Genomic DNA, 21,768 nt, shown 5'->3' with positions numbered 1-21,768 from the left:
GTCCGAGAAGCAGCATCGCGACAAAAAGCCTGCCCCGGACTCCCAAAAAAACGTCCTTTTCCCTGAGGCCCCGCAGCTCAGCAGCAGCACCGCGATGGGGGTCTGCCCAAATAACCCCCCCAGATGCTTGCTGCGGTGTCCATCCCTCCTGGGCATCCTGCATCCAGGTAGGAGTTGCTCCCTGCCAGCTCCTGCTCCCCGCCGCAGGGAGCTTTTCAAATAATTGTTGGTTTTCCCCCCAAAAAAATGACCACGAGGGAATCCTGACAGGAGAGACTTCCCTGCGGTGTCCTGTCCTGGCTGGGAGGGCAGCTCAGGATCACGCTCATGCCATGGGAAGCTTTCCTTGCTAAAACAGCCCTCTGTGATTCCAAGCAGTTTGTGACAAAACCAAACAAATAATAATAAAAAATAAATAAATAAATAATAAATAATAATAATAAAAAAAAGCAAACAAAACCAACAAACAAAACCACACACAAAAAAAAATAGAAGCTGGGAAACCATAGGGAGGAAACTTGGATATGTAAGAAATCAGGTTGGGAATATCTGCCAAGCCAAGCAGGAGCATGCAGGGAGCAGTGCCCGAGCTGGTCCAGCAGTGGGGAGGTGGAAGAGACGCTCTGTCCAACTTTTCCCTGATGTTTCCCCCCAGGCACGTGTGACTATGGTGGAATCTGATTTCTGAGGGACCAGAGCATCCAGAAACAGAGCTGGGCGCAGTCACACAATGGATCAGGTGGAATATAATCGAGGCTGGGGACTCTCCAACCCTTTCCTCCCTGCACCATCTGCTGAAGGTGCTCACTTTTCATAAACGCTGACCTAAAATCAAGAAAGTTTGAACAAAAGGGTTAAATATTGCCCCTTCCTTCTCCATTCAAGCCCGAAGAGAATAATTTTGGAGTTAGAAAAGCATCACTTCAACTCCTAAAATAATAGCCTTGAATTGCCCTGTTTTGTTCCGACCTCCTTCTCCAGCACCGCTCCAGCCCCGCTCCCTGCCCAGCGCTCCGGGCGCACATTCCCCTCATCGCATCCCTCTGCCTGGACATCCTCTTGCACATCCCTCCGCTTCCTGGAATCTGCTCCTCTCGCTCATCCACCGCCAGGTCCCGTCTCTTCCATTTGCTTCGATTGCCCTCTGCCGGGCGCTGGCAAAGGGAAGGACGGTGCCCCGGGAAGTGCCTCCTCTCCCTTTCCCTCTCCTCTCCTCTCCTTCCCTCTCCTTGACATGGTTGTGTGCGAGATAAAAACCAGCTCCGGAGCTCTTCATGCCCAGAACTGGGCCAGACTTTTTCCCCAAGCTCAGAGCGGGATGGAAGGAGCTTGTCCTGAGCATCCTGAACCCTTTGCTCCGTGTGAGCTTTGCCTCTCACCCGGGGCCAACAGGGAATGCAGAGGGTGGTTTGTACATGAAACAGAGGGGAACAGGAGATCTGGAAGGGCCACACTCCCAAAATAGGTGCTGTAGTCACTGGGGAGGAGCTTCAGACTGCCCAGGTAGGGGAGAAGGTGGGGGCTGAATCCCTGAACCAGGGGCTTTGGATTCAGGGAGGACATGGTGGGAAGCAGGGCAGTGCTCCCAGGGAAGCAGGCAGCAGTGGGGTGCTGCCCTGAGTCATGGAATCATGGTAGGAGACAATTGTGGGCGCACGAAATGGCAGAACCAGAAATCATAGAATCAAGGAATCCTAGAATCATGGAATCACAGAATCAGAAAGTCATGGAATCCTGACATCATAGAATTGTAGAATCATAAAATCACAGAATCGTGAAATCATAGAATCATGGAATCACAGAATGATGGAATCACGGAATCGCGGCATCATGAAATCATAGAATCACAGAATTGTTTAGGTTGGAAAAGCCCTCTAAGATCGAGTCCAGCTGTCCCCCCAGCACTGCCAAGCCCACCATTAAACCTAAAAACAAGACCCAAAATCAAAAAAGCTTAAAGAAAAGGGTTTAAACATCTCTTCTTCCTTCTCCATCCAACCCCAAACCAATTAATTTTGGAGTTATGAAAACATTGTTTTTCTTTCAGTCCTACCAAAGAAGCCTTGAATGGCTTTGGTTTTCCACATCTCCACCTCAAATTGCCAAATCCACGTGCCTTTTGAACCCTTCCAGGGGTGGGATTGAATGGAGGCTGTGTCTCATCCATTAATGGCAGGGAAAAGGTGCCTCAAGCTGCTGATGCCCCGAGACCAAAGAGCATCAGCAACAGCAAGATCCACAAAGTCCTGAGGGCGCTGGAAGAGGAGGGAAAACATGGGAGTGTGGGGCTGGTTGTGTCACACCAGGGTGGTGAGAGCTCCATGTCCCACCATTAGGGCCTGGGAGCAATTTTGGGGAGGGCAAAGCTGAGTAGAAGTGTCCCACTGGGGCCGTGCAGGAATCTCCAGGCAGGAACTCGAGGATGTGCAGCTCCATCCCAGAGATAACCCCGTCCCACGCTGGGCCACAGCCAGGCGGTTCAGAAAAAGGAACAAACTGGCAGCATTCAGAGGAATATTCCTCATTTCCAAGCATATCATTTCTGCCCTCCAGCACAAAGCCCCCCCTCAGCTTTTTAGCAGTTTTTGAATTTCATCAGGCTCAGTCCAAGGTGGAAAAGGAGAGGGAGGAGACTGGAAACCATTTTCTTTTGAGAACTGAGGGCATTTCAGCAGCAGAGGTGCTGTGGGGGCAGACTGAGGCTCTCCCATCTGTCCCCAGAGTTGGAGGGAAGGGATGGGCCAGCAAAGATGGGTCAGGAAGCAGGAGAAAGGGATCCCCTGGGAATGACCAGCTTTGACAGGGCCATTCTCTCCTCCTTCAACACAGAGCCACCTCCCACCATTCCCCCATCCCACCGGACCTGCTTCTCCCCAGCAGCTGGAGGAAAAGCTTGGAGAAGGGCAGCACAGGAAGGAAAAGAGGAAAAAATAACAGCAGGTCTTTGGGCACCAAGGGGATGGAAGTGAAGGTGACTCCGAGATTTCCAGGCCTGTGTCCCTCGGTTACGGCCGGCGCTGGGGGGGCTGAGGAGGGGGGACAGACACCAGCCGGGCAGTCTCTGCTTCCAGAGGTCCTCACAGACCCTCCGGATTACAGACGATGGAGGAGAGCAAAGCCTTATACCAATTAGTTCCCAAAGTGTAATTAACATCTGGGGCAGCTCCGTGTGATCCCCCGCTGCTAATGGAGCATGGCCCCGCCATAATTCCTGCGCCATCTCCGTGTGAAATCCAGGAGCAGGTTCCATCACAGTTCCCTTAGAGGGAAAAAAGGAAAGATAGGGAAATGGAGCAGGATTTGTCTCAATGCAATGTGATAGAGTTTGCTGGATAAAGATAGTAGGGATGGGGGCAGGGCACGGAATGGGGAATTTCATAGGTGTGTGCATGCGCGGGCACCTGGATATTCTCCCTCGCCATGACCTCCCTACACCCCATCCATCAGCCTGGGCTTGGCTTATTCCAACACCAGAGTCTTTGCTCGTGTCTAAGAGGCCCACGGACACAATCTGCATGCCAATTACCAGAGCAGACCCCCTGATACTGGGAAATGGAAATTAGCTGTCAAGGAAAAACCGGCATCAGCAAGGCTGGGTTTGGATTGCCTGCACTCCCCGCTCATCTCCACGGGCGTCCTGCTCCCTGTGCTGCCATGGCAAGGGAGCCTCCGATGGAAAAAGTCATCCAGAAGAATAATAAAATAAAAAATAATAAAACCCCCTGCCAAGTAGAACATTTTATTGCTACTCGTGTTGGTTGCGAGCACAACGCAATGTTCACCCGAGGGCAAGAGCCCGGAGGACGAGGAGGAGCAGGGAAGAGTTGGGATAACTGGGATTTTGAGGCGGGTGGATCAGCAGTGAAAGTAAAGGACATGGAAAATGTTACCTTAAGGGTAAAGCAGATCCAGGTCTGGCTCCTCCAATGCTCTGGGGTGGATGTGCCCCAAACCCGCCACTGCAGGTCTGGCACCGACAAACCCCATTGCAGGGCATGTAGGGTGGGGAACACACTTCCCAACCAAGCATTCCCCAAAATCCGGGGGGGGATGTGGCTGGAAATGCACTGGGCAGAGCACGCCTGCCTGCAGGAGATCCTCCATCCAAAATGGGGATGGCAACAGGCTCCCTGAAAAAGAAACAGGAGCCAGGCTATGCTCGAGCTGCTGCCTTTGGAGACACTTGGAGAGCTTTCCTGGGAGCCAGGGGGAAAAGGGGAGCTGGAGTTGGAAGCTGGTTGGTCCTGAGGGAATATTTTGGGGAAAAATACACTGAGAACTCTAATGCTAGATCATCTGCATCCTGCTGATCCGGGATGGAGATGGAAGATGCACCACCCTCTGCAGGGAAGGGCTGGAATGGGGCAGGGGGCTGAGGGAGGGGGGTGACAGCAGGAGGAGGAGGAGGAGGAAGGTGATTCTCTTCAGCCCTGGTTTGTGCTGGGGGAAGTCCAGGAGTGGGAGCTGCTCCTCTTGGCAGCCCCTTCCCGTTCCCTGCTGGCATTCCCGGGGGGTGGCAGCACCGAGGTTTGACGAGCATCACTTAACCTGCCTCCTGCTCCGTAATAACCTCATACATCACCGGGAAGAGACTGCGGAGCGCGGCTGGAAGGGCTCTGCTTCCACATCCAGCGGTATTATCCCGAGGCCCCTGGGCTCCGTGTGCAAACAGGCTGCAGATCTCCAGGGGAGAGTGCCCAGACATCCGTTATTCCTGCACGGGAGGTTGTGCACAGGACCAGCCTGACATCCAGCAGCACTGGGAAAAATGGGATGTTCCTGCTGGCAAACTGGAGGCTCAACAGTCCCCTCTGCTTCCTGCACATCTCAGGTGCCCGAGGAGCTCTTCCTGCCCTTCAAGATCATCCAGCAGCCACCTCTCATCCCAGGCAGCTCTCAGAGGCACTCCCTGCCTCTATCCCACATCCAGCCCCTCTCCTGCTTCCAGCTGCCTGCCTTCGTGCAGTGCTCAGCCCCAGTTTAAGCAGGGGGACCCCTCAGCTCCCACCTACAAGGTACACCCGTTGCCTGACAGGGCTGCCAGGTCCGCAGCATTTCCCATGGGGATTATGGCTGTCCCCCTCCTGCTCCATCTGGGATCCCTGCTCCCATCCCCACATTTTCCCAGTCCTGTGGCCCCGTGCATCACGAGAGGGACACACCCCTCCAGTAACAGGACATCTGCTGCCTACTCAGGGTCTCCAGGGGGGCACATGGTGTGGATTAAAACCTCATCCCTTCTCCCAAGACAGTGTGGAGCAGCAGCAGAGCCGGCAGGGACTCCCCAGGGACACAACAGACCAAGCCACCCACAGCCAGCCCTGAAAACTGGGGATGTGTGGGCCAGTCCGGTGGAGCACTGGGACAAATGCTGGGGCACAAGCTCCAGCTTTGAGATGGCTTTTTCCTGGAGAGGAGCAGTGGGATGGAGGGGATTAGGGGCCAGGAGGAAGGGGATGGCAGCAGAGATAGTGGCACTCGGGGCTGTCGGGAGTTGCTTTGCTTGGAGCGGGCTCAGCTCCACCCCGGCCCCCCAAAGGCAGGAAAACCCACGCGCAGATCCTGGGAATGAGCAGGACAAGGAGGAGCTGAGCGACTCAGTTGTTTATTGGGGGGTTGTGGCAGCCCAGCCCACGGGCTCGGCTCACTCGGTGATGCTGCGGAAGGACTGGACGGCGGGACTGGCCGCTCCCCACTCCACGGGCTTGCGGTACTCCCCCTTGGGCAGCAGGTACTGCCGGCCCCGGTAGTTGGGGTGCTCGTAGAAAACCCAGACGCCCTCCAGCACCCTGCAGGCGTGCACCTCACGCATGTGCCACTCCTCCATGACAGAGGGGCAGTCTTCGGTGGCTTCGAACATCTGCCCACCGAAATCGCCCTTCTCGAACACCTGGATGTGGCCCCGGCCTCCACTCGGCTGGAAAAAAGGGAGAGAAAGTCGTGGAATCGTGGAATGCTTTGTTTGGGTTGGAAGAGACTTAAAGATCATTGAGTCCCACCCCCTGCCATGGGGGGTTGCCACTAGCCCAGGTTGCTCCAAGCCCTGTCCAGCCTGGCCTTGGACACTTCCAGGGATGGGGCAGCCACAGCTTCTCTGGGCACCCTGATGACCAAGTGTGGGAGGGAGGTATCCCCATGTCCTGGCTCTGACAGTCACCAGCACGTGAGAGCAGAGCTGGGGCACAGTAAGACTCAAACACAGTCAGGTCCAAACCACCCCCCAGCACACCAGGCCAGGGCTGAACAGCTTGTGTCAGACCCCAAAAGCACCGGAGGGAGGCAGGGGGGTAAATGGTGATGTGCACAGAGGGTACAGAAGCACCGAGCCAGAGCAGAGCAGCTCCAGCTCAAAGCCCATCCCAGCCCTGGCTCTGCAGGGTGGAGGCTGCAGGCAGGGACAGGGATAAGGCCAGGTCAGCAGTGCCGGGATCGCTATCCTGGGCAGGCTTGAGCCCTTCAGCCACCCCCTGTGAGCGTCTGGAGAGACAAACCCCCCCCTCTATGCCCAGCTTCTCCAGCAGTGAGCAGTTTAACGAGCTGCTGAGCCCAGCGGGGCCGTCGGGCAGCAGGGCGGGTGTTTCCTGCCAGGATTGGAAGCGCTGCTCCGCCCCAAGGCACCGCGGCAGCTTTTAATCTGCATCTGCCTGGACACCCCTTCCCCCGCCTCCCCGGCCGTCCCAGCCCGCTCCCTCCTCGCTCTGCGGGGTCTCAGGGTCTCCCCCAGGGCAGGAGGGAAAGCCAGGTACCAGGTGGAAGTGCAGGATAAGGCTCCCACATTTCATCCTGCTGGGGGAAGCTGTGTTACATCTCCCACGTGTGTTGGCTCCATCTCTTATGCCAGATCAGTGCTCCGAAGGGGCTGGAAACTCTCCCTGCCCTCTGCAAAGGGATTTCGACTCGGCTCAAACCCAGAACAGGCTCAGAGAGGTGTTAGACCCCCAGACAGAAAAGGAAAACCCCTTCTCAGCTGTGAGACCTGCTCCATGCAGTGGGAATTCGTGGCTGTGCTCCAAGCCAGCTGCACATGGATCACCAGTGTCTGTCCCACTGCCGGCAAAACCTCAGCAGCAGCACCAACCCACACTCCATCCACACTCCCAGTTCTCCCCTGAGGTTATCCAGAAGGATCATTCCCTCTACTCCTTTCTCCCCATCATCGTTTTGGAGGGGATGAGCACAGTTCCTGTGCTGCAGCTGGGAGACACACTCCTAAAACCAGGCTGCTCCAAGCATGCCCAAGAGGGCTCCAGGCATCCCTCCCACTGCTGGGCACTCCAGGGTTGCTCCTGGGGCTCATCTCTCCATGCCCAGAGGGGTTTGATGACACTGAGAGCCAGTTCCCTGTATCAGAAAGGAGCCTTGGTTTGCCAGAGAAGAACAAACTGGCCCTCAAAAAAAATGCTCCTGCAAAATCCACGTCCCACTGTTACAGGCCTTGTGCCCATCAGTTGGATCAGTTGGCAGCACACCAGGGAAAAGGCAAACCTTTGAGCGACCTGCCTGGACACCGAAGTCCCTAAAGGAACATGCAGATGAAACCAGGCTGATGTTCCTATGGAAACCCACCCCCACTCAAAAAGGGATCTGCAGTCCAGAGCGGGAAAGATTTACCTTCTCCCCTCGCCAAACACTTTGCCATTCCCAGAGCAGGACTGCAGGAACAAATCCTCCCAACAGCCACCCTCTCCATGGGTCCCCGGGAAGATGGGGGTCACCCACACGAAACCCTTCCCCGATAAATAAATCCCCACAGCCCTCAGGCAGAGGTGACACTCACGATCTGGATGTACTTGCAGGAGCCCAGGCGGTCGTTGAGGCCCATCCAGTGGTGGTAGTCGGGGTACTCGCCGTGTGTCAGCACGTACATGTTCCCCGCGTAGTTGGGCCTCTCGTAGGCCACCCAGGTGCCTCCATCCACACGGATCGAGTTGCAGCGGCTCAGGTAGGTGTGGAAGTCGGGGCAGTCGCTGTCACACTCGTAGTAGCGGCCGAGGAAGTTCTTGTCTTCATAGAAGGTGACCTGAAACAAGCAGAGGAAGGGAAGTGGGGAGGTTCCTCATCCCAGCACGTCCCTATTCCAGCCTCATTGTGGCGCGAAACATCTGAAAACGGAGCCCTCAAGATGTCAAAAATCATCAGGGCCAACCCCTGAGCAGGACCAACTGCAGTCAGTCCACCAGCCTGGCCCCAGCGCCTCCGGCTGCCACCGAGGTCTTGCCTTTCCCAGCCCCTCATTCTGTCCCAGAATCAAATGGGTTGGAAAAGACCTCCGGGATCATCAAGTCCAACCCTTGATCCAACCCCGCAGTGGTTCCCAGCCCATGGCACTGATGCCACATCCAGTCTCACCTTCAACACCGCCAGGGACGGTGACTCCACCCCCTCCCTGGGTAGCCCATTCCAATGGTTGAGCACTGTCTCTGTGAAAAATCCAACCCAATGCTCCTTTGGTGAAATTCCTGTCCTGTTTCCAGCAAAACTGTATAAAAATAATTCCCTCCCACCTCCTCTAGATCAGGAGTTACTAAATTCTGGCCAAGGGAGCTGTGAGAAGTCAACAGACTGTACAAAGCAGCATTTCTGGGGACACGGGTTAGTGGTGGCTCTGGCAGTCCTGGGTTAACAGCTGGACTTGGTGACCTTAGAGGGCTTTTCCAGCCTTCATGATTCCATGATTTCCCTTATACTGGCTCACCGAGTGTCGGCAGTGAGACCTTTCCTCCCAGGCCATGCCTTCCAGCCCATTCTCTTTGTTCCTGCTCCAACAACCCACAACTTCCCTTCTCAAAACTCACTGCCAAAAGCTGGACATCACACAAGCTTTGCCCGTGCCAAGAGAAACTAAAGGAGCATTCCATGAACATGGAGTACCAGAGATCTTTGGACAACCAAGGATTGCACTTGCAGTTGGCTTGTTCTGCTGCAAGCCCATAATACAGCTGACAAATTCCCAATCCATCACCACATTTCTTTCCCAGGAGCTGCTCTACAGCCAGGCTGACCCCAAAGCACCTTGTTTAGGGACATTTTATCCTGACTTGATCACAACCTGTTTGAAAACGATCTCGAGAGCTGGTGAGCAAATGCCATTCCTCTCACCCAAGGCATCACCCAGCCAGCCCTGGAGAGGCGACCTATTTTTTCCTTAAAAACCCCTTCATGGAATATTGCCAAGCCCTAGACCAGACCAGTCCTTTCTCCAGCCCCATTTTTACATCATCTCAGCTGACAATTGTTCATCAAGAGACGCTCTTTTCAATGAGGGTTCCTGAGCCATCACGTCTATCCTGACACATCCCTTGCTTGCTTGGGACACCAGATGCTCTAGAGATCTAAACACCCAGCATTCAGTATCCCACAATCCATTTTCCCCATGGTTTTTCCACAGCTTGGGTATTAAGATTCCCTTTGCTCCTGGCTGGCTGTACCTCACCCATGGTGCTTTGGCTACTGGTAACAGCCCCGCTCTTAAAAACATCATTCATTGTCATGGTTCCAACCCAAATCTGGGACAACTCGTTCGCTTTTTATTTTTAATCATTTATTTTGTGCTAAGAATTAAGTCAGCCACAGTTTTCCTGGAGCTGGTTGGTCAGGGTGTCCCACCAGCCTGACCAGGTATCTGGGGAGTCGGACTGACCCTGCCAGAGGATTCATGTCAGTGGACATTTCTTGGGATAATGTTATTTCCCTCACATTTTCCTCTTAATTTCAAGGACTGATCTCCCAGGAGTTGGTGAGTACAAAACAACCTGTCCCCAGATCTTTCCCTCCTGAGCGAGCTCTTCCCACCTTCGCGCAACGGAGAGCTGGGAATCACTACGACCTTTCCTGCAGGGAATAAAGGCTGTGACAGGTGTGCACTGCAATGCCCAGCTCCCGTTTTCCCACACTGCCACTCCTGGGCAGTTGACCACGGCCAGGCCTTCCCAGCCACAACCTGCTGCCATTTTCCAGGTCCTGTTTCTGGATCTTTGTCCCCAGAGGTGTCATCTGGAAAATCTGCTGGCATGACCCAGAGGCAACCCCAAAAGCCCTGTTCACAGAGGTTCAGCATCAGCCTCTTCCTGAAGCCAGGGGTCAAGGAAGCCACAGCATCCCTGTAAAACCCTGCAGGGATCCATCTCTTCCCAGCTCACCCATTATCTGCCACTGGGATGGCTGAGGAGTTCTCCCCCTCTCCAAACTCATTCTCCAAGCTCTGCTCCACAGTCCCACCCTTGTCCATGCAGAGTGTCCAGCATTGTCGACGAGCTCTGCCCAACATCTGTAAGACCATGGGTCTGGTCTCCAGGCAGAAGGATCCCTGGAAGTGTCCTTCTCCAGGCTGGATGAGGCTTGGAGCAACGTGGGCTAGTGGAAGGTGTCCCTGCCCATGGCAGGGGGTGGGACTGGATGGGATTTAAGATCCCTTCCAACCCAAACCATTCCGGGATTTAATGATGTTCCTTCCCCACCCAGCCTAACGCAGCCAAACTGGACCTTGGCAAAGCTCCTTGGTGTTCCCAGGAGACCATTTTCCAAGAGCACATCAAGGCTTTTCCCACAGAACTGTGACCAACCAAAGCGCTGCTCCTTGGTTTATTCTGGGAAGACTTAAGGAGAGGGGGAATCCTGCCCACCCGTTCTCCACCACAGCCCTTTGCACACACCCTCAACTCATCTCAGACCTTCTCATCCCAGTTTTCCTCGGGGATTCAGGCACAAAAGGAGCAGGTTGATGTTTTCACCCGTAGAATAATGACACAGTTAGAGATTTCAATTCCAGTCTCTCACTCCCAGGCAAATCACCTTCCTTCAGTAAAACCCTCAAGGTGCTCTGCTTAAAAACCTCTCCCTACCCAAACCTTCCCTTTTGGGGCTTACCTGGCAGGTGCCACATTTGCCGAAGCAGAGTTCCTTATGGGAGTAAAACTCTTACTCCCTAGGTCACCTCACTTCAGTTATCACATATTTCTTCCCAACAGCAGCTCAGCTGGAAGGAAACTCTTAAAAACAAATCTAATAGTGCCCACTGCCTTCTGTGCCAGCAGTGACCCCTCTCCAGGGCAGATCACTCGCTGAGGTTGTGAGAAATGGTGTTTAATTCTCTCCTTTGTGCTTTTCTTCTCCCTGGAATGTGCTAAACAAGAGCATGGAATAGAGAAAAGATAACTCCTCCTGGGCACCTTGCTGCACCTCGGCAGCATATAATCCATGGATTCCTGTGGCACACTGGGAGGGGACACAGCTTCGGGCAGACTGTGCTCAAGGCTCTCCAAGGGACGGGAGACTCCAGGATGGAGCAGTTACAATTCCCTCGCAGTTATTTTAGGCACAGGTACAGAAAGACTGTACCTCTGAGACCCCAGAGCCACCAGCACACCCTCCTCGGATCTCCAGACTAACAGCCAAGCCTTGTGCCAAAGGCAGAGCCAAGAGGAACGAGGAGAAGCCGAGACTGAATCCGGATCTTCCACAGCATCGCCCGGTTCCTGCAAACCCACTGTGCCTCCCACACCCCCTTCGGTCTTCCAGCCTCCACAGGTTACAAGGAATCCAAACCAAAAGCAAAACTTAGAACCTCTGCCCACAGCTTCTTAACAGGTGTTTGACATTCCATGGGGGAAACTGGCCACCATTCCGAGGCTCTCACCCTCCTTCCCTGTCCCAGCTGCTCCTCCCTGCCCGGTCCCAACCCTGCCACGAGGTCACCAACCACCTCTGCTCAACTCAAGGCTGAGGAACACTGCACCAGACCTGGATCCCCACCTGACACAGCACTCCAGTTGAAGCTGAGCCTCCTGATCTACCTCCTTGTCCGGTTTAAATTCAGCCCTGCCGATTCCACCAAATCCCAAGGCCGGTTCACATCCCACAGGGAATGCTATTCCCTTTGGTGCCACGGCCGTCGTTCAGGATTCTTTCTGTTGCTCCACCATGGAAGAGGGATGTGGCAGCTGCTGCAGCTGTTGGGAGTCAGGTTCTCCCAAGGAAGCCTTCCAGGAGACTCCGCTCTGCAAACCCAGCTCGTCGCATTCCCTGCTGGCCCAGTGCCCTCTGCCCCCAGTTTACAAGGCATCAGCTCCTGCTGATTTCAAACCATTTTAACATGTCCCCTCACCAGTCACTGCACTCCATCCTCTGGCAGAGCCCCACCCAGAGGAACCAGCCAAAACCTGGGAAAAGACTTGGGAGGGGCTCCCCTCCACGTGAGGAGGGATTTGAGGCTTCTCCTCTTGCCCACCCACTGGCAGAGGGGGAAGCTGTCAGCACAGCGAGGAAAACAAAGTTTCTCCACAACTTATCCCTGATAAATTCTGAGCTTTTATCCAAAATGATGAATATACTGCAAATCAACTTACCTTGGTTCCAGCTCTGGACATTTTCCGTTCCAGCCAAGCTCCCCTGTGCCGGAGGAACGTCAGGAGCTGTTACAAACAGCCAGGAGCCGAGGTGCCCTTTTTATAACGGGCTTGTTTTAAACCAGACAGCCGCTTTGTCATGAGAATAGGATCCAAAAATTGAGTCAGTGATTCTGAGGCTATAGCCGATTTCCAGAAAAGCAAACAGGATTATGGAATAAAGGAAGGCTTCGCCATCCTCCCTTTGTTACCATTTGCTGAGTCAGAACACCAAAACTCTGCCAAACGCACTCAAAACACGCAGCCCCCTGCCAAGCCCGGGAGCACGGGGGGTAGTTTGGCTGCTCCCTCCCTTCCCAGCTTGTTAAAGCAGAAGGAATCCTCGTTGGATCGAAGGGACCACCCCCATTCCTAAGGAGGGGACACAGTATTTCTCAGGGAATGTTCTGTGCAGCGAAGGATGCAGTTAAGGAATAACAAACACGAGCTCAGGGCACACGCCACAGGCTTGCAAAGCACAGCCCTGCACTGACAGACTGAAAGCTCTCAGTGGAAACATCTGTGCAGCTTTCCCCAGGACACCCTCAGCTTGATCCACAGTGCTCCAACAGCACCTGACACAGAGGGAAAGGATGTGTGGCGAGTGATCCCACACATCCCACAGTAAAGAATGCTGCCCAAACTCCTGATTGTCTCTGCAGGTGCCACAAATCCAACTCCAAACTCTCCCCCCAGCACCCGAGGCTGGAGCAGAGGCGTTTTCCCTGCAGCCACGCTCCGGGGGCGGGGAGGCCTCGGCTGGCTGGCTGACCCACACCCACCCCCCCGCCAGGGCATTATGAAAAACCACCTCTGCAGCTATTCAGTGCCCCAGCCCAAAGGCTTAGGGAGACAAAGGGACACGAATTTGGCACAGCAGCGCCCGAAACACGCAGCCCCTCTTTCAAATCTGTCAGGACAAGCACTCTCGCAACAGCAGCTCCGCTCAATGCGGGCAGATCTGAGAGCCCGGGGCACACATGCCCAGAGCAGCTCCTCTTCCCATTTTAGGTGCCTCCAATCACCCACTGCTGTTGCTCTCACTTGAATTTATTCATTTTTGAACCCAAATGCTGTTTTAGGAAGATCACAGTTCAAGCACGAGCCAGGTCCTATCAGTAGGTGTGGTCTCTTCGCACATCCCTCCTTTAAAAGTTGGTTAAATCTTATAAACTCACCTCACATGAATATAAGAAATATAATAAACTCACCTCACCTGCCAGCCCAGGAGCCAAGGGAGACCTTCAGAAGGATTCTGAAGCTGTGCACACAGACCTCTGTGCCTCCCTCTGGCTCTCAGCTTGGAGAGCTCTTCCAAAGGCACCACCAGCTGCTGCTTCCACTCATCCATGCAATGCCTTTCCCTGTTTTCTGAGTTTATTTAGGTGCTCAGCTACAAGTACATCTCCTAGAACAGCTCCCACCAGCACAGGAGAATGGTGCTTAGCCAAGCTGATATTCTTTATGAGAAATATGGAAAGCAGCAACAGTGTTTGTATCAAAACCCTGAGCCAGGGCAGCCTTCGAACCCTTCAGCTGGCAAGAAATCAGGATTTTTCTCTCACTGACTGGTTCCCATTTCATTAAGATTAAAGGTGTTGTGTCTCTCTAACACCCACTGTACAGGTAACACCCCTCCCCTAGGACAGGTGCCAGGTTTATCCAAGAACTCTGGTTTATTGACATTTGTCAAAACAATGCAACCATGTACAAAAGTTCATTCCACAAAATCCCAGCGCTTACAAAAGTTCATCCCATAAAAACCCCATCACTTAATGCTTCATATTAAAAAACCTACCAGATTGCATTCATAAAAATATCATAAAACACTTCTTTTTCACATTTCTAAAAGCAGTGCAGCTGGTTTGTACCGTGAAATGCAGGTGATGCCCAGGGCCCTGCATCCAGCTCTGTCCCAGCATCCCTGGTGTGCTGGACACCCGCACACATGGACACCCACCATGAGGACAGCTCTACAACAAGGCACAACTCATCATCCTCCAGTGCCATCTCAGTCACCAACAGGATAACTACAGCACATTCCTGGGAAGGCAGCAGGGATCAGGAATCCTAAAGCAGCCAGACAGTGCAAGGCTGGGTGTTGGATCCAGCGGGTCCAGGCAGGACGGCCACAAAGTCTTAATGAGAACTGGGCTGGGAGTATTGCTGCCTGTTCCCTGAGCTCTGGAACAAAATAAAAGGAGCACATTTTACTCCTAACACTAGCAAAGAAAAAGGGATTCAGAGACCAAATCAAAAATAAACCAACTTTCTAATGGTTTGAAACACGTCACGGCAGAGAAGCAGGATAAGGGCAGATCTCCAGCTCCTAAACCACTTCTGCTCAGGAAGAGGCACTACAAAGCAAGAATTAGCCAAAGTTTCACTGTAAGAATTAGCCAGTCTCACCTAATTCTCTTTAGCAAAGGTGAGATGGGTAAATAGACATCAATCCACACAGTTCCTTTGAAAGAGCAGCTATTCCAACCAGCTGGACATCCCATTATGTGCAACATGCCCATGTTGTGCCTTTACAGATGTCTCCAACAAACCAAACTTAACAACAAGGCAGGTGCTGAGGACACAGATTTCCACTGAAAAAGGGGGTTTTGACAGTAAAATAAGAACTAAAACCAAATGCAAGGCTTTGGGGAGAACATTCACTGAACAGCCTCCTGCTTTTGGTGCCTCTGCCTTGGCCGTGCACGCAAACAGTTCTTGTAGGTAGAGAAGAACCAGGAGGAACAGGCCTTTCACTCACCCTTCCTCTCCTTCTGTGCTGAGGACTGGGATGTTATCCTGCTGCCTGCTTGGATCCCATGGCAAGGGGGACGAGGCTGTCCAGCTGCTGCCGGTTCCCCGTCTGCACCAGCCACTCATAGAACTTGTTTTCTACCAACGTCTGGAGCCGCTTCCTCTGATCCCTGAAGCCAAAAGATCAACAGGGAAGTATGGAAAAATCACATTTATTTATTTATAGTGTTATGCTACTACCTCACCTGCACTACCCAAACAAGCCTCCAGATATACCAGGAAGAGCCAGGTTTGGCTCCTGAACCCTCTGGACCAGGAATAGAAGGTTTTTACCAAGGGAATATGGTGATAATGAACCCTAAAGGCAGAACCTGGTGGAGTCAGAGGGGCCAAACAAACCTCCCCATCCCACCAGCACGACCACCCTGCTCCACAGGGCTACCTCCACTTACCTCTCAGAGCACAGATTAAAAACTGTCTGAAAAGGGAGAAAAATGAGTATTAGTAACCAATGTTTAAGCACTAAGGACTCAAAATTCTGTTCTGACAGCACCTGGAAGAGAAAGGATGGAGATCAGGGAAAAAAAATGCACCTATAAACTCCTCTCAAATAATTCCTGTTGCTGGTAATTAACTTTAGGGGTGGTTTTGATAAACCCAGCAGTCACAGGATGTTCCACAGCTCAGGCTCCCTGGCACTGCTCAGATGGCCAAGGGCATCTCCAGACCAGCATCCCAGCACTCTGGGATCAGCTCACCTCTGGAATTTGTTAAGCCAAAAGTGGCACAGGTGTTGAGCAGCTCCTGCTGGACTTTTTCCATGAGTTTACACAATTCATTTCTGAACACCAATAAAACATGAACATTTTACAATATTCTGGAGATTTTATGTGGGTTTGCTTTGAACCCATTCCTAATTTGATGTGCTGATCCCATCCTATACTGGGAAAAGCAGGAAACCAGCTCCAGAGGAGGCCACTAAGATAATCAAACTGATGGAGCAGCTCTGCTGTGAGGAAAGGCTGAGAGAATTGGGATTGTTCAGCCTGGAGAAGAGAAGCTTCAGGGTGACCTGATTGTGGCCTTTCAATACTTGAAGGAGCTACAGGAAAGATGGAGAGAGACTATTTCCAAAGGCTGACAGGACAAGGGGAATGGCTTCCCACTGCCAGAGGGCAGGGTTAGATGGGATAGTGGGAAGAAACTCTTCCCTCTGAGAGTGGGGAGGCCCTGGCACAGGTTGCCCAGAGAAGCTGTGGCTGCCCCATCCCTGGAAGTGTCCACGGCCACAGCTTGGAGCAACCTGGGCTAGTGGAAGGTGTCCCTGCCCATGGCAGGGGGTAGAACCTGGCTGGATTTTTAAGGTCACTTCCAACCCAGGCCATTCTATGATTCTATTCCTTTCTGTCCCCCTCAGCTCCATGTACCCACCCCTCTTTTCCAAGTTAAAGGCTGCTCTTTGTACAGATTCCATTGGAGCCATTCCCCAAAAAGCAGGGTTCTGGGACAGAACTAACCCAAATTCCTCCCCAGCAAACACAAAGGCAGCCACTTCTTTCTTCCCTTATGGATTTATCTTCTCAGAGTGCTTTTTCTCTACCTTGATCTGCTACTGACCCTGAAAGACTTTCTGTCTGATACGCTTGGAAAATGAATAAACAGGATTTCATGCTTTTGCAAGTTGCTCCTCAAGCTGTCTTACTGCTCCTGTCTTACTGGGGTTTTACTTTCAGCCTGGCAGGATTTACATTCTTTTTTTGCCCCACTTTCCTCATTCAGACAACTTCAACTTTTTGAGAGACGTCTTCTTATTTCTAACATTCCCTTTCACCTCCCGCTCGAGCACAGCGGCTTTTTCCTTTCTACAAGCCCGATATCCTGTTTGCTCTAAGCTTCCTACTTGTCTCCCCAGTTGTTTCCCTGCCTGCAGGAGACAAGAGAGACATTTTCCACTGTCAGCTGCCCACTTTCTTTTCAACAAGCTTCTAAACTTGCCACAGTTTCCCCCCCTTTTATGGAATAAGCCACTCCAGGAATGAGCTCTTGTCTCCTGCGACTGCAGGATGGCAACTCTAAGCACATCATCCCTGTTTCCTCACACTCCTTTAACAGGAAAGTTCTGACAGGCCAAACACCTTCCCAAAACCCTGGGGGGTAAGAAGCATCCCAGCTGGAGGGGGAAGCACCTTGGATGAGCTGATGGACACAAGGGATGACTCCAGCCTCTTTACTCTCTGCTGTTCTTGACGACTCAGGGCTGGGAGTTTGAAGGTTTTCACACCTCTGTCCCCACTTCTGGGTCAGGACTGCTCTGCCACCCTCCTCCTGTAGCAAAATCCTGCCCCAGAATCCTTTCTCTCTCCCAGTCTAGAGTTCTTTCAAACTGCCCATTCCTCCACACTCAGCACAGAGGCACCTGGATTTCAGAAAGGAACACGGGAAGTGGAGGGAGCTCCTCCAAAACCAGGAATCATCAAACAGGCCAGAACTCTTCAGAGGAAGCATTGACAGTTTGCCTTCTGTTCCATGTTTCCCAGGGGATAAACCCCTCCCAGATCACTGCTATCAGCACTCAGTTACACCCTGGTACCACTCAGCAACTGAGCACAGAACAGAAAAAAAACCTACACAGTTTAAGCTCAGTTTAGGGAACAAAACTTGTTCTTATCAAGTCTTTACAAATGGATGTTTGAAATGGGGTTTCTACCCCCAAAATGTGCTTGCAAACAAAGCTGGGCAGAGGATTCCATGGGATCAGCCCAAGAGGAATTTCAAAGTTCCTGTCCCGGACTGATCTGCTGCCATGATCCACAGGCACATTCCCAGCTCTCCTCAACAAGGGATGGGACAGTCATTTAAAGCTTCAATCCCAAGGTGAAGGGGGGCTGAGAGAGATCCCAGGCAGCTGCAGGACAGTGATGTGGTTCAGGGCACACACCCAGCCCTGTCCACAGCACTGGCAGCAGAACAGAGAGTGGGGAGGGCCCAGAGTCAAAAAGCCTCCCTGCCAGGGTGGATCCCTGCCCTCAGCCCTCAGCAGTGTCCAGGAATGCTTTCCCTGCAGCCTCATGAGCTGGGAAAATGCAACGATGAGAAAGCACCTCCTTCAGAGCAGTGAGGGCAGCAGGGTGAGGGAGGGGATTCTCCCCCTTTACTCCACTTGGTGAGTCCCCCCTTGCTGTGCTGCCTCCAGCTCTGGGGTCCCAACATAACAAGGATGTGGAGCTGTTGGAGCAAATCCAGAGGAGGCCATGGAGATGCTCCAAGGGCTGGAGCCCCTCTGCTCTGGAGACAGGCTGGGAGAGCTGGAGGTGTTCACCTGGAGAAGGATCCAGGGAGACCTAAAGCCCCTTCCAGAGCCTGAAGGGGTTCCAGGAGAGCTGGAGAGGGACTTAGAAAAACAGCCTGGAGAGACAGGACAAGGGGAATGGCTTCCCACTGCCAGAGGGCAGGGATAGATGGAATGTTGGGAAGAAACTCTTCCCTGGGAGGGTGGGGAGGCCCTGGCACAGGTTGCCCAGAGAAGCTGTGGCTGCCCCATTCCTGGCAGTGTCCAAGGCCAGGTTGGATGGGGCTTGGAGCAACCTGGGCTAGTGGAAGGTGTCCCTGCCCATGGAAGCAGGTAGAACAACGCATCCTTTAAGGTCCCTTCCAACCCAAACCATCCTGGAATTCCATGACTCGGAGCTACAAGTGTGAGCATTCCCTTCTCACTTTGCCAGCCAGGATTGCTAATGACTGACGCCCCAGAACTGGCCTGCAGGACACGGCTCACCCAACCCAACCCCTCCTTAAAGCATTTTTATGGAACCACATCACAGGAAGCCTCGGGAATGGCTGAGCTCAGCCACCCCTGCCGGGCACAGCACTCACCTGGTCAGACCCGCCTCCTTCACCGCGCGCTGCCACACCTGCACCCGCTGCTCCCGCTGCCTCAGAGCCTCCTGGTACTCCTGGGGGAGCCCCCCTGGCGTCTCTGTGGTGTCTCCTTCCATCTCAAAGGGAATCACGAAGGTGTAGAAGTCCGAGGGGGGCAGGAGGCGGAACACACCCGTGTCACTGCTCTCCCTGCACACCAGCATGGGGCTGTCCCAGTAGTTGGGCAGAGTGGCCAAGCCCACCTGAGCCATGTGGTCCTCCAGCATGGGGTAGTGGGTGTGGAAAGGGGCAAGGCTGACCGCCTGGTTCCCCGAGAGGATGAGGGGCTGGGTGGGTGTCAGAGTGTAGAACGTGCAGCCGGTGGTGGCTGCCAGGGACAGGCGGTGGCAAACCACCATGACCCTGACGCCGTCACAGCTCTGCACGTGCACCGACGTCTCCACGGGGCCCAGCACGAACGTGCTGCTCCGGCACTTCTCGATGGTCACGGAGCTGCCAAAGAACCACAGCACAGTCAGGGCTGGAAGGGACCTCTGGAATCACCCAGTCCAACCCCCCTGCCAAGGCAGGGTCACCCGGAGCAAGTGACGCGGGAACCACGAGGGTTTGGAATGTCTGTGAAGAGGGAGACTCCACACCCTCCCTGGGCAGTTCCAGGGCTCTGCCAGGGCTCCTCCATGGAAAGAACTTCTTCCTCATGTTGAGGTGGAACTTCTTGTGGTTCAGTCTATGGCCATTGCTACTCATCCTATCACTGGGCACTACTGGGAAGAGCCTGGCACCATCCTGACACCTGCCCTGGAGATATTTATATGGATTGATAGGAACCCCTCTCAGATATTTGTATGGATCAATGAGATATTTCTGTGGATCAATGAGATATTTGTATGGATTGATGAGATTCCCTTTCAGAGGAGGTATTTGTATGGATATTTGTATGGATCAATGAGATATTTGTATGGATTGATGAGATTCTCTTTCAGAGGAGATATTTGTATGGATCAATGAGATATTTCTATAGATTGATGGGATCCCCTGTCAGGTGAGGTATCTGTATAGATTGATGAGATATCTGTATGGATTGATGAGATATCTGTATGGATAGATCCCCTCTCAGCCTTCCCTTCTCCAGACTAACCAGACCCAGTTCCCTCAGTCTCTCCTCATCAGGGAGATGCTCCAGTCCTTTCCTCATCTCTGTGCCCTCCACTGGACGCTCTCCTTGTCTCTCCTGTCCTGAGGAGCCCAGAGCTGGACCCAGCACTCCTGACGTGCCTCACAGGGCTGAGCAGAGGGGCAGGATCACCCCCCTGACCTGCTGGCAGCGCTTTCCCTGATGTGCCCAGGACCCCACTGGCCCTCCAAGACTGCAGGTGCCTCCCAGGAGAACCAGAACTCACCGGAGAGGGGACAGGAGGTAGATGAAGGACTCGTTGCAGCGATGGATCCTCACGTGAGCCCCCACCAGGGTGTCCGAGCTCTTGGCCAGGGTCTGCTTGTACACCTGGCTCATGATCACCATGGGGGACACCTCGGGCACCACCCGGGCACTGCAGGCAATCTTGGCTCTCCTGGTTGCTCCTTCAACTGCAGAACAAAGCGCACAGAAGTTCACTGCCCAGCAACCCTCGGGAAAACAACCAGCCCCACACGTCAAGGATGGCACCTCCTACACCACCCCCAGTCCCCCCTGGGCAGGGCAGCAGCTCAGGGCACTGAGAAACTCCAGACACCAGGAGACATCACAAGAGCCCAACCACTTCAGGATTATTCAGGAGCAGCCAAAGGCCCCGAGAGATCTCCACTTGCAGAAGTCTCTTCCCAAACCCAAGGCTCGGCCTGGCAGGAAGATCCTGAGGGCAGGTTTAAAACTCTGTGTTTTAAACGAGGAAAATGCTCCCCCTAGAGCACAATCCCAGAGCTCTTCCCTGGGCTCCCTAATCCACAGCCCCTCCTGGGATCTGCAGCCAGGGAAACACTGAGCCAGTGTCTCTTTCCTGAGGTGGCTCCATGTCCCTGCAGGAGAGAGGCTGGACTGGAGAAAAGGAAAGCCAGACCAGTTCCTACCCCACTGCCAGATCCCTGCTCAGCAGGAGGAGCTGAGTTCCTGTTTCTAGGGTTTTTTTCCTAAATTTCTATTTTTCTGTATTTCTACATTTCTTTCTGTATTTCTAAATTTGTATGTTTGTATTTTTCTATTTCTCTCTATTTCTGCATAATTCTTTTTCTATATGTTCTATATTTCTATTTTTCTCTAGATTTTTATAATTTTCAATGTTTTCTATACTTCTGTATATTCCCATCTCCCCACATATTCCTACATTGCTATTTTCCATATATTTCTATTTTCCCACATTTTTATTTTCCCACACATTTCTACGTTTCCATTTCCCCACATATTTCTATTTTCTCCTATATTTTTGTATTTCTACTTCCCCACATATTTCGATTTTCCTGCATATTTCTGTATTTCAATTTTTCCACATATTTCTATATTCTTATTTTCTCACATATTCCTATTTCCCCCCAGATATTCCTACACTTCTATTTTCCCATATATTTTTTTCTATTTTCCCACATGCTCCTATTTTCCCATTTTCACACATTTCGATATTGCCATTTTTGAACACATTCCCATTTTCCCACACATTCTTACATTTCTATTTTTCCATATGTTTTTTCTATTTTCATGCATTTTTATACTCCTATTTTCCCACATATTTCTATTTTCCCACATATTTCTATTTTCCCA

The 21,768-nt window shown here is 52.6% G+C and overlaps 2 protein-coding genes across 2 annotated transcripts in view; both read right to left on the bottom strand.

Annotated features, from left to right (window-relative positions):
• Positions 1-5,603: 5,603 nt before the first annotated feature.
• CRYGS (crystallin gamma S) lies at positions 5,604-13,928 on the bottom strand. Its single transcript, XM_027650650.1, has 3 exons — positions 12,345-13,928; positions 7,778-8,020; positions 5,604-5,917 (listed from the first exon to the last, which is right to left on the bottom strand). The coding sequence occupies exons 1-3, from the start codon at positions 12,363-12,365 to the stop codon at positions 5,645-5,647; spliced, it is 537 nt and encodes a 178-aa protein (XP_027506451.1). The 5' UTR covers positions 12,366-13,928; the 3' UTR covers positions 5,604-5,644.
• Positions 13,929-14,040: 112 nt separating this feature from the next.
• The window catches only part of TBCCD1 (TBCC domain containing 1), a 10,253-nt gene continuing 2,525 nt past the window's right edge, over positions 14,041-21,768 (bottom strand). Inside the window, exons 4-7 of the mRNA XM_027650463.1 lie at positions 20,417-20,603; positions 19,011-19,508; positions 15,145-15,307; positions 14,041-14,567 (exon numbers count right to left, since the gene is read on the bottom strand). Coding sequence (XP_027506264.1) covers positions 15,178-15,307; positions 19,011-19,508; positions 20,417-20,603 — 815 coding nt within the window. The 3' untranslated portion in view covers positions 14,041-14,567; positions 15,145-15,177. The remainder of the gene's footprint in view (positions 14,568-15,144; positions 15,308-19,010; positions 19,509-20,416; positions 20,604-21,768) is intronic.

This window comes from Corapipo altera, unplaced genomic scaffold, assembly GCF_003945725.1.
Source record: "Corapipo altera isolate COAL_440 unplaced genomic scaffold, ASM394572v1 54, whole genome shotgun sequence".
Lineage (NCBI taxonomy): Eukaryota > Metazoa > Chordata > Aves > Passeriformes > Pipridae > Corapipo > Corapipo altera.
The sequence above is the reverse complement of the archived record's forward strand: the minus strand, read 5'-3'. Positions and strand labels throughout refer to the sequence as shown.

Bases quoted from the DNA above. Each gene is read 5' to 3' on its own strand.
- CRYGS (XM_027650650.1), bottom strand. From the start codon at position 12,365: ATGTCCAGAGCTGGAACCAAG. The intron at 8,021-12,344 runs GTAAGTTGATTT...TGCTTGTTTCAG, and splicing joins TGTCCAGAGCTGGAACCAAG to GTCACCTTCTATGAAGACAA. The intron at 5,918-7,777 runs GTGAGTGTCACC...CCTTTTTTCCAG, and splicing joins CCTGCAAGTACATCCAGATC to CCGAGTGGAGGCCGGGGCCA.